Source organism: Squalius cephalus (genome assembly GCF_949319135.1).
Source record: "Squalius cephalus genome assembly, chromosome: 18".
NCBI classification, from domain to species: domain Eukaryota; kingdom Metazoa; phylum Chordata; class Actinopteri; order Cypriniformes; family Leuciscidae; genus Squalius; species Squalius cephalus.
Window position 1 is genome coordinate 17,405,628 of NC_137139.1, and position 12,513 is coordinate 17,418,140.

At 37.3% G+C, this 12,513-nt stretch overlaps 1 protein-coding gene across 11 annotated transcripts; it reads right to left on the minus strand.

Moving 5' to 3' along the window:
* Positions 1-77: 77 nt before the first annotated feature.
* tpd52l2b (tpd52 like 2b) lies at positions 78-11,118 on the minus strand. Of its 11 annotated transcripts, none has more exons than XM_079849029.1 (10): positions 10,905-11,111; positions 9,652-9,803; positions 8,940-9,088; positions 7,643-7,702; positions 5,287-5,334; positions 4,276-4,377; positions 3,117-3,143; positions 2,815-2,856; positions 2,561-2,609; positions 78-1,700 (listed from the first exon to the last, which is right to left on the minus strand). In XM_079849029.1, the coding sequence occupies exons 1-10, from the start codon at positions 10,921-10,923 to the stop codon at positions 1,614-1,616; spliced, it is 735 nt and encodes a 244-aa protein (XP_079705155.1). In that variant the 5' UTR covers positions 10,924-11,111; the 3' UTR covers positions 78-1,613. The 11 variants fall into 11 exon arrangements, with proteins under 11 accessions (XP_079705155.1, XP_079705152.1, XP_079705156.1 ...); XM_079849026.1 differs by having other exon boundaries at positions 2,815-2,859; XM_079849030.1 differs by lacking the exon at positions 3,117-3,143.
* Positions 11,119-12,513: the final 1,395 nt, after the last annotated feature.

A 12,513-nucleotide genomic window follows, 5' to 3' on the forward strand; every position in this document is an offset into this window, starting at 1 on the left:
CACTGCCATCTAGTGGCAGATTTACGCCATGAAGAATATGAATGGAAGAGAGAAACAAACTAACAAACAAACAAAAGCCATTTGAATGAATGCTTTATTGATATACAAACAATTGACAAAATAAATGAAGCATTACACCACTGTTGTTTAAAAAAAAGAAAAAGATCAGAGCCTGAACAGCTAGGCTGAGATCCCTAATTTAAAGCTATACGGTGCCTGTTCCCTAAACAACCTTCCCAAATGACTTGTTAATATACTACTCAAATTAATAATAATAATAAAGTCCTTTCCCTCTGAATGTTCACTATCTTTTCCTCATCTTTTCAACGTTTTGCACTATGCAGAACTACAGGTGCATTCTAATTCTATGGCGTAACACACGGATTTCAGTAGGAAGTCATGTGAAATTGGCATCCTCCTCATCAGCATCAGTCAGTCAACGCATGTAATCCCTTACATCTCACTCAATGAGGCATATAATCATCATTGTGTAATATACTGAAACAAGGCCACCCACTGACCCATACAAGTGAATGAAATATCAGGAAAGAACGGATTAAAAAAAAGGGTCAAATAAGAGACTACACTTGCTAATAGTGAAATATATTCCAATATCTTTCAGGTAAAAAGTGACTGTGCTACCATACAGACTACACTAGTGTTTGCATCTGTCTGGAAAAATCAACAAGTGCCACTAACAAAAGGAATTTGTCTTACTCGCCATTTGACATTTTGGGTTAGTGCACATGAGCAATTGCATTTTTATTCCTTACAATTGAACAAAGTGATCTTTGTGACGTGATAGTTTGTGTGCGTGTGAAACATTCTGACAGAAAAAGATCTATGGCATCTACTAACTGGCACTCACAGTATGGCACAAAGCAAAGGCAAGTGATTTCCAACATAAATAAAACATTCCCATTAATCAATCAAAAAATAATAATAATAATCGAACAAGAGCAAAGGTAAAAGAGGATATAAAGCCAAAAAAATAAAAAACTTTACCAGCAAAAGTCCAATAAAGCAATACAGAGTGAGAGTGTAAGGCCGACTGAGGAGGTCAGACATTCACCAGGTGTACAGCGAAGCCTCGCTTCACATTGTACTGAGAGTAAAAAAGAACTCAACTGAATGCTCAGCAGCATAGGAACCTGCAGAAAGTTTCTGTTCTTTTCTTTATTGGCCTAGAATCCTCCCCCCCTTCAGATTTGAATGTTTCTTCTGTGTGTTTTGTACCCCTCTGCCATCTGATGAATGCTGCTTGGCAGTACTGATTAAATATAGTTATTTGTATTCCTTTATAGTCATATATAGATAAAAGTTATGTAAAAACATTATGCAAAGCAGTGTAAAATAGTTTCTAATACAAAATGATTCAACATTTTTCTTCCTTTGTACAACCTGTGATGATTTCATGTCACAGAACCTGTACTATGCGTGTGTGTGTGTGTTTTTAGTGAGATGAGCAAGCACATGCTAGCAGTAGGTGGAGGAGTATCAAAGGAGGGATGAAAGAATTCAGAGAGAACGGAACGATTGGGAGAACTGAAGTGTGGGTGTAGTCAGGGTTCACACAGAAATGAGATGAGTGTTTGAACGGAGAGGGTGGGCTCTCAGAATGGAGCGTTGTCCTGCACTGGGTTTGACTCGTTCGGAGAGTGAGCGCTTTCACCATTGGCTTTCCCTCCAACCACCTTATACTGAGACACACAAACAGAAAAAGATCAAGAAAAGTGCAGTTCTACTTTAAAATGCATCCGTCAAGTTTTTAGACATGTACTCTTCCGCATTCATGTGGTTTTATCTGGCTTTGAAAAATCATCATATCAATGATATAAAAAATTAACTTTTATAACATTTTTAAATGTGGTGTAATCACCCAGAAAAAAAGTAATACCATATTTTCCTTGCATCTTAAATATTATTTTAAAAGAAGCCATTAAGTTTTTTTGGCTCTGAGGGACTTTTAAGAAATCAATACTTTTATTTAGCAAGGACACATTAAATTGATCAAAAGTGACAGTACATTTTACAATTTTACACAAGATTTCATTTTCAAATAAATGCTGTTTTACTTTGTATTCCGAAAAAAAAAAAAAAAATTCTGTATTGTGGTTTCCACAAAAATATTAAGCAGCAGAACTGTTTTCAGCATTGATAATAATCAGAAATATTTCTTGAGCAGCAAATCAGCATATTAGAAAGATCATGTGACACTGAAAACTGGAGTAATGAGGCTGATGCAGATTTTAATAGAAAACAGTTAATATTATTTCACAATTTTGCTGTTTTTACTGTAATTTTTATCAAATAAACTCATCCTATGTGAGCCTAAGAGACTTCTTTCGAAAACATTAAAATATCTTTCTGAACAGTTAGAGTATATATATATATATGGTTGTTGCTGACTCTTTTTGGATGCACTAAATTACTTTGATTTGATGGATGAACATTTTTTTTTAAATATTTGTCAATTGTATTTTTTAAATAAATTATTAGATCATCTGCCAAAAAAAATAAGCGTCATGTCATTGACCCAGTTTCAAAAGTGAATTCTTACCTTGATGTTTCCAACTTTGTCCTCGAACGATTTGAAGGTTGGAGAGTTCCTATTTAACAAACACACATATTAATCCCAGAATTCATAGTGAAAGAAGCATTCAAATTAATTATACATAAGCAAATGTGCACAGAAAACTGGCAGATAAAAGGTTAAAAGTGTAGTCATTTGTGTGAACAATATCTAATATTTGAATGTTCAATGAATCAGAAACAGTTTGTGTTGAGTGGCATTGTTTTACACTAGTACTTTACCTCATAGTTGGCATACTTATTGAATGGCGAATGGAGTAGTTGCTACTTCGAAAGCATTAAAGGAAGAAAAAGTTGTGTGTGTTAGCAAGCAAGCAGGAAAGCATGTAAAGCAGAGAGATCAGACACAGACTGCTAGCACATTTCATTTCACTCATGCAAAAGCAGGGTTTTGGAGTTAAATTAACATTAAAATCAATACTAATTTCAAATGATAATAAAAGCATTTTTTTTTCTAAATTAAATGGGCTTGCTATTAAAAACAGAGCTCTATGTTATGCATTAAAGACATTAATCAGTCTTACCCAAACGAGTTAGAAAAAGGAAGAGCTCTGTAGACCAAGCAAAGGCAGCGTTTAAAAAGAAACGGGAATACAAAACCAATCAGATTGGGAGTTAAGCATGACCGGAGCAAGCAGGAAGAACAAATGATGAGAATTACTGTTTGTACTGATATAGAGGACTACAGGGTGAATACACTGACTACCAAAAAAACAAATTGGGATGAACATAAATAGATGTTATTTGCACACTGAATAAATTTGAGTGATGTACTTATTTGTCTGATGAATGAAGGATGAGGTTTGAAAGGACAGAGCAGTGGAAGTTTCATTTATAAATCACGCCTGAAGCTTTTGATCTGTTGAATGAAGCTAATATCTTCTTTCTGTCATGTATCATAGCAGCTCAACACACCAGTCGCGTGATTTTGAAACTGATAACGGAGTCTCAGGCCCTCCGCATTTCAGAAAACAACATGATGTTTTAAAATACAGGCCTCCATAAAACTCCATATCTTCTGACTTCTGTTTGTGTTAGGGGTGGTGAAGGAAGTTCAATTAATGTGTGCAAATATTGATAGGAACTAGAAACCGAATCAATGTGGTGAAGTGAAGCCAGGAGAACAGGTTAGGGAGAGCTTCTGTTCAAAGTAAAACAGCTGAATGCAGTTGAAGTGGCTCTTCTGACGGTGGCTATACTGCATTAACACTCACTATGGATAATCATGGCTTTATAGTGATGATGAATGACAGCAGGATGTGACACAAATGAAAACAAGTGGATTAATAACCAAAGAGAGCTGGGACAGTTTTCAGTTTTCAATACAATCTTTTAGAATGACTGTTCGCACTTAGATTTCATCTTTTTTTGCCATTACAAATAATGAATTTGAGTTGGATTTGTACTGCCTGTGTGAACAAACCCAAAGACAAAATGAAAAAAGTAAGAGGCATGTGATGAAGTCCATGAAATGCCACACATGCAAATGCAGTTTAAGATAAATCATGTGCAGTGTTCGACAAAATAATTAACAACGACATTAACAGGGAACTATAAGTAAATCTTATTATATTATTATTGTCTTATATTTCATAGTACCCCAAGTGATTGCAGTGCCACTGGAATAAGAGTACAAGAGAAAGACAGGAAGAACACGGGTGGGCATTTTGACTTGTGCATTACCTCATGTCCCCCAGTTTCCTGCTGATGGCCGTGCCAACGGTGGAGAGGGCGGCTGAGGTCTTCTGTCCAGCCTGAGACAGCGTTTCCTGAGTCTTTTTATACCTGTGAGAGGAAGAGCACAGAGAGAAGAGGATGTGGGGAGAGAGAGAAAAAAAACAAAAAAAACATGTGAAACTCATTAATGTCCAAGAACTTCTCCACTTTTCAGGAGTTAGTCAACATGACCTCAGCTTCCAGATGACAAAATCAAGTCAGATACCCTTAAATTCGTTAAAAAAATTTAAGGATGCACGATATATCGGCCACCATATCGTTATCGGGCCGATATATGGTAATTTTTAAAGTTATGGTTATCGGCCCAATAAGAAAATCTGACCGATATATTAAAGCCGATAAATAATGGATTATTTCCTTCTGCTGAGACACTTCAGATGCGCACTGTTCACAATGATGGTTTTGAATTGCTTGAAATATGATTGGAATCAAAAAAGGAAAATACAGTTAAGCGCATCATGTGCAGCACAAGTCTGTCATTTAAGGTAAATATAAAAAATGATCGATTATCGATATTGGACAAAAATTTTATATCGGCGCACGCCTACAAAAAAATGTTAGTTGTCTCACTGGACAGCACCTGAAAAAAAAAAAAAATGCTACTGTTCAAAAGGATGCATAAAATTAAAATTAAAATTAAAAATAAAAGTGACATTTATAATGTTACAGAACATTTCTATTTCAAATAAATGCTGTTCTTTCTATTTATCAAATAATCCTGAAAAAGAGAGTATCACCACAAAAAACATCTACAGAGTAAGCACATTTGCAATTGCAATTCCCACTACTAAAAAAGCAATATAAGACTGTAATATCTAAATAATAACCCATCAGCAAAATATCCACAAAGCAAAGCAAGCCACCCTAAACCAATCCTTTAAGCCTTCAGGACCATAATAAAACCAGAAAACAACCTTTAACACACACAAAATGAACGTAAAGAATGAAGTAACTCACACTTCAGAGCTGGTAATGTCATCCAGAGTGGAAGAAGCTGAAACATAGCTACAAACGAACAGGGTAATACATTCAAATCTCCACTCTCACAACCACAAGGTGCTATAAACACACACATGCATTCAACATTTTCATTTTTAAATTACGATTATACAGTTATGCTGCCTCACAAGCTTGATTTGTGTCAGGCGCTGCTAAACTGCATAGTCAGCAAAGAAATGGCATTTTAATACACATCACTCTTACACACACAAACTCCAGGCATTTGACTTAAGAAACTCATGTGATCAAATAAGATGTGTGAGTATATTTCAGCTTTCCAAGAAAAAAAAGTGACATTATAAGCTGCCTTAGCTTTTGGGAAAACAAGTAGCATGTTAGCGTGCAGGATATTGCAAAGTAGGTCTTGATGTAATATTCATGACTACTGGAAGTATGGTTTCAGGAAGCATAAATTGGTCTGAATTGATGCAGACGTGGCATTCGTTCATCTAAACATGACAAGACTTTCCTTACACAAACATATGCTCTCTGTCTAGAAGTCTCAGTCTGGATGTGTGATTCAAACTGTGTGTGTAAAGAGGGAAGTGGGAGATCTCTCACACTCTCGTGATAATGTACCCTGTCTGACAGGTTCAGCTACGAACCTGCAACTACATCAGGACTGCCGCTATGATTCATGGGACCCGGGGAAAAACATAGCGGCCCTTAGTGACCTTAGTCTCATCACAGGGCCTGATTTATGTAGCTAAACCTGTTAATATTACTGTAATTACAGTAATCACGTAGTTTACTACGTGATCAGCATAGGAGACTGACACAGAAGAGAAGAAATTGCTGAATAAAGTCGTTATTTTTGTGTTTTTGCGCACAAAAAGTATTCTCGTCGCTTCATAACATTAAGGTTGAACCACTGTAGTCACATGGACTATTTTAACTTTGTCTTTACTATCTTTCTGGGCCTTGAAAGTGGCAATGATGTTGCTGCCAATGGCTGGTTCAGAAACCTCTCGGATTTCGTCAAAAATATCCTAATTTGTGTTCCAAAGATGAACGAAGGTCTTACGAGTTTGGAACGACATGAGAGTAATTAATGACAGAAATTAAATTTTTGGGAGAACTATCCCTTTAAGGGATAAAAGTTAAGGTGCTTTATGCAACCGGGTACTGAATCTTGGCCTTTTTGATATGGTAAATCAAGCAAATTGTCAGTGGCTTCAACAGTTAACAACCTGTTTGATATGCCATTTTATTATTGGCAGAGTAGGCTGGTGCACCATTCGAAGGTGTGGGGTCAGTAAGATTTTAATAAGAAATTAAAAATGTTATTTATCAAAGACATTAAATTGATTTTTTTTAAAAAATTGCGTTAAAGACATTTATAATGTTACAAAAGATTTCTATTTCAAATAAATGCTGTTATTTTCAGCTAGTAAACTATATTAAATTGTAATAATCTTTCACAATATTGCTGCTTTTACTGTATAAATAAGAGACAGCCTTGGTGAGCCTTCTTTCAAAAACATTTTTAAAAATCGTATTGACCCCAAACATCTGAACAGTATTGTAAATAGATTTGAATTAATGAAGCGATTAAGTATTTGCACAGACATACACACACAAAAACTCAATACATGAGAAGGTGAACAGCTGATTCAAATGTCAGTGGCTGCTAATTCAGGGTACATGAAAGCAGCATAGCACTTAAAGAAGGAAACATCTGTGCGATGATCCTTTTTGTTTCAGAGATCATGTACTATTTGCATGGGTGGACAAATCTGACTGTGAACACATAACATCAAAAATATGTGACACGATTCAGTGTTTCAGAAGCCCACTTAAACTAAAAATAGAAAAAATGCCTCTGGCCCTCACCATGTCAATTAAGATACTATTTTCTTTTATTAACAGCCTTTTTCCTTCAAAAATGTGAAAGGTTTCAGTCAGTCTCTGAGTGGAGAATCAACAGGGCTGAAAAATGTATGTATTGTAGAGCAGGTTAGAGTCGACGCTACAGGAAAACCAGATCATAGCATTTTAATAGATAGGTTTTAGTTATTCATGTCAGGCTGTTAAGAATGGTTCATTTAACACATCAATGGGCAGAGCATTTGAACACCTGAATCTATATTTTGATACACTGCATCCACTGATTTGTGATCAACAAGCCAGAAAAACCCTCAAGGCATCAGATATGTTTCCTCCTGAAACGCTGTTTGATGGTGAGAAGGGTTGAGCTCTGGGATCAGGTGTTCAAATGCTTCATCCCCACTGACGTGTAGAGAGTAGGTGAGAGGAATTCATGCTTTCACTGCAAATACACTCTGGATACGTGCCGATGTGGTCAAACACTCACACATCGCACCCTGTAACCTTGTCATTCCACTGGCCCAGTTTCTCTGACATCTTCACATAGCTTAAAAAACACAGACATAGTTATGTGCTGCCTGGAGCAGAGCACATAGTGAACATCACTAAAGCAAAGTGTGGGGTTACTGATAATCCAAAAAATGACTGACATTCTCTGACCAATAACTTCACTACTGACAGACTGATATACTGGCCAGGCAAATTATTCTGCTGATATTTGTTCACTTGGAGTTTCCATTGGCTAATTTCAGTATTTATTTGAATAGAGTATGAGCAAAGTAAAATTGTATGTACATTTTACTGTATGGATCATTTTCAGACTGTGTTGATGCGTTTCCATTAAAATTATAGATCTAACAAAGTTTTTTTTACATTTAATGTACATTTATAACATACTCTGCAGTATATTACCTTAGCATTAAATGTTATATTACCGTTCACCTATAAGTTTACCCATCTATGGTGACTATGTGAAAAGGGTCCATTATTGACCATAAGCCCCCTCTAAAATATTGTTAATGACATTGGCTTAAAAAACCATAGAGGTCATTTTAAAGCTTGCAGGCAAATTTGATCTTTGATTTAACATACACTTGATCCACCTACAGGATCAAAAACCGCAAACATCAAGCATCTATTGTTTCTATCTAAAACCTCGAGAGTCACACTCAAACCAATGGCCATGAGCCCCAGCTTGAACACAATAAATAGTGATGATTCATGAGTCGACTACAATCCTCCCACAGAGCCTTTTGGAACCAGACAGCCATTTTTCAACTGATAAAACAATTACACTGAAGGGCTTTCAGCGGATGACATAGATGCCCGCCCATAATATACACAGAAAACCACAGTCATCTCCGCTGCCTGATCAGGCACTCAAAGAGCTTTTTCTAATGCTTTCATGAGGAAATGTACAATCCTACAGAAAATGCATCTAGACAACTTTGACTTTATTTTTAGGCTGCATAAAGCAAGGGGAATGTGTGTGAGCCGGAGGAGAGCGAATTGAGGGTGGATTAGTTCAAAAAGGTTCAGTTCTGCCATGAATTCCTCCGCTGATGGCACCAGCTAACAGCTCGCAGCTACAGGATCTGCCATCATACAGAGTCGTTACCCAATTGCCACTTCAACAAACCTGAATTGTTCTGAATTTTGTTACATTTTGTCCAAAATTATGTCAAATCACTGTGAAGCGGGTTTAGGGTTCGACTTTGCAGATGGCATCCCATTCACCTCCTGAGTTTGAGTAAGCGGGACATGTAGAAGGAAGGCATCCTTACGCGTTTGAGGTCTGGACGTCCTGCCAGCTTTTAGTGATGTTCTGTTTGAACTCGCTCAGGGGGCTGAGTCCCAGTTTCCGCTTCAGCTCCGCCGAATGGCGCTCTTTAGCCGACAGCACCTGCCGCAAGGTGTGGATCTCCTCCTCAACCTGATACCAGGATGTCACAGACTTTTTTTTAGAGAGGTAACAGGCCTCAACAGGAATATATATTTTTCTATTTATAATTAAAGGTGCTGTATGTAACATTTTCACTCTACTAAAGCATACAAATACCATAATATATTTGCATATATTGAGGAAACATGCTAAGTTCACATACTCGTTTCTCTGAAAAACACTTCTACAGATAGTTATTTTACTTTGAAATGTACGTTTTAGGCTGGAATGTTTGTTTTTGTTTTGGTCTGTGATACTGCACAGTGGCAATTTTCATTGTCCATTGCACTCGTTCCTGTTGCGTGCACTCAAACTGGCAACCCGTGAGAGCACCGCCCAGTCTGAGGAGGTGGTGGCGGGAGAAACAACGATCTCCGATATTGGACTGCAGTACCTATTTCGACCACTAGTTGTCATTCTTACAGACTGCACCTTTAAACACTCTGAATGAACATGTTAAACAAGCTAATTTGAAGACCTATAGGAGAAGATGAGCACATCTTCAAACTCATGGTTCAGTATGGCAGTGTCATGCACTGACTGTAGGCATTTACCTTGGTGAGCTCCAGTCTCAGTTCCTCGGCCTCCTCCTCTGTCAGACCTGGGGGAAGAGTCTCTGGACTCACAGCTGCCGCTCCCCTCTCTTCAGGAACGTCCGAGAGAGAGTCAGAGCCCAGGCCTTTATGTGGAGAGTTCAGATTGATGTCTGAAAGAAAGAGAGAGTGTGTTTAGTGACATAAGTTAAAGGTGAAGTGCATATTTTCTGTGATGCTATACATGTCAAATGTAAAAATTGTGATCACAGAATCCCACTAATAAGAATATATATATATTTTTTTATTATTATTATTTATTACTTTTGGCAGATACATTTAAATGTTAAAGCCTTTATTTTCACCCCAAAATGATGAGTCATTCTGCACGGCACAGATTTTTGACCAATCAATTGTCTAAAATAAGAACGTCCCTGTAATACTACCTGCAACAGACAAGCGAGTAGCAAATCATGGTTCGTGGATGTGACAAATCTTTTAAAGGCATGAGTCTTTCAATTTGTTCCACCCAAACTTCCTTTTTCAATAGTAAATATGTCACCACAGAAAGAAAAAAGTATAAAAGAGTATAATCACTCTTCACATGACAGTAACTCACATTCAGAAGCAAAAGCATAAACAGCAGACATACAATAACATACAATACACACACACATATACTTATAGATTATAAACAAAAACAGCATACAGTATGTTGTTTATATATTTATTGTGTGTATATTCTAAGCCGTTTAATACATACAGTTCAAAGGTTTGATCAAACTGTGTCCAATTTAGGTCAGGCTGTAACAGGTCACGTGGGGTGTAATTTATATTAATGAGACATGTCATCGGCTCCTCGCTGACCCTAAACTGCCCATTTAAATAGCATCACATAATGTGACACAAAAGACAAAGAACCGGTGCTGTCTTAACTGTTGGATTAATGTTAAAATACCAAATCCAAGTTGAAAATCATCACGCCATAAAAAGCACAAGTCGAGCAAAGGCACCATAACTTTCCTACATCATCTCTTTGAGTTCAAGGTTAACTTAATCAAATAAAATACAAACACCTCCACTCAGTCTCGACGTGTTTTTATCGTGCATTAGTAACCCGATCGCCTGCCCTGCCCTGTTCTCCCCTTCACCGCCACATATTCACCACGCTGGGATCAAGAGATAAGGCTACAGTTACGTTACATTACGCAATAAACAAACATGCTGCTCTATCAATCCAATGTATCGTGTTCGAGCGCTTTGTTTTTGTTTACCTTGATTGGCGGAATCCATGTCGTCAGTTTGGATCTTCAAAATGTTGCTTTGACAGTTACGTAATTCAGAGGACTGGGCAAAAAACTACGTGTCTTCCCTCTTCTATCAAAACATCCAAAAGCTTGACAAGCCAACACAAGATCCCGAGCGATCAGCCAGCTCAGCTTGAAGAGCTGCCCAAGTCAAGTGCCTTTCTTTCCGGCGCCTTGAGATGACGTCTACTAGCGTCCTTTTTCCTGCGATCAACAAATTAGCTGTGAAAAACACTATTAGCCAATTACTGCTGTTTCTTTTTAGGCAAATCTAGCATATCATTACTTAAGAGAAGCATGCCATTTCTATAGAACAAACCGAATACCAGAAATTGCACGTAAACTTTGGTTATAAGAGGACACTATATGAGCATTCTTTGAATTATTCATCAAATCATGAGTCTTGACAATTCTTTAGTTATACAGAGCATCGGTGATAAAGGCTCTTTTGGCTTTGCAGAGAATCAATCGATCCCGTTAACAGCTCGACTTTAAATGAAATCAATATGACAGTTCTTATTTTTATGGAATATTGCAGTGTTTATTATAAATGATTTATTTGAGCACATCATTATTTAAAAAATATCATAATAATAATAATGTGCCCTTCTTTGTAATCTTTAATCAAAATAACTTCCCCTCCCTCTTGGAGTGACATAGGGTGCTTCTCAATTCTTATTTGTGCATTCTCATTTTCCTGTAGGATGCGAGGGAAGGCTATAAGGAAAGAAAACAGGGACAGAGTAATCAAAGGAAAGCTTATTTGTATATTGGAAAATCCTTGACCACTCGAGTGTCACTTCCCTGCCTCAGCTGCTCTCAAAGGATCTGCCCTTATGTTGTTAAAGTGTGGTTATTTAAGAAATAAATAAATAATAACAAGCAAGATGCCCTGTTGATATATTTGTGATATATGATATATGACTGCAAAGGTAAAGCATAAATAGGATGTGTATCCTCGCTCATAGCTCCTCTGGAAGCTTCCTCGCTCCTCGTGGTGCAATTAGAGAATTGAGATGTCCTTCAAGATGGCTGAGCTCGATTTGTTTCCAGGTCATAGGATGGAGGACGGAGGAGCGGGGAAACGAGGAGGGATATTAAGAAGCACCCCTCTCCTCTTCTCTTATGACGTGTTTACTGGCGTGAGGGCGGGGCAACCTGTCACTCACATGACATTACAGCAATAGCAAACCATAACCATCCAATCTCATAAATTACCGATGAACAAAATCAAGTCCCGTGCTAAATTTGTTCTTGTTTGAGAAGCCATTTCACTCAGATATATGTCACAATAAGGAAGAAAAGACTATCGCAACTTCTGTTTCATGCCGAGCCCTGACACAACATGCGGAAGTATTGTGGCCACATAAGAATTCATTCTCAAGACTTGATCGTGGCCACGTTTTATTAATTCATTCTCTCGTTTTTGCAAAATCATGGCCATGTTGTAGGCTACTAAACCTCATTTTAATTTAGTTAAATCGACAATTTAACTAAAATGAGGGAACTAATAGTTAATAAATTGTGAAGGAGCTTTTAATTCGTGGGCACAATATGTTGTTTTTGTATTATGACT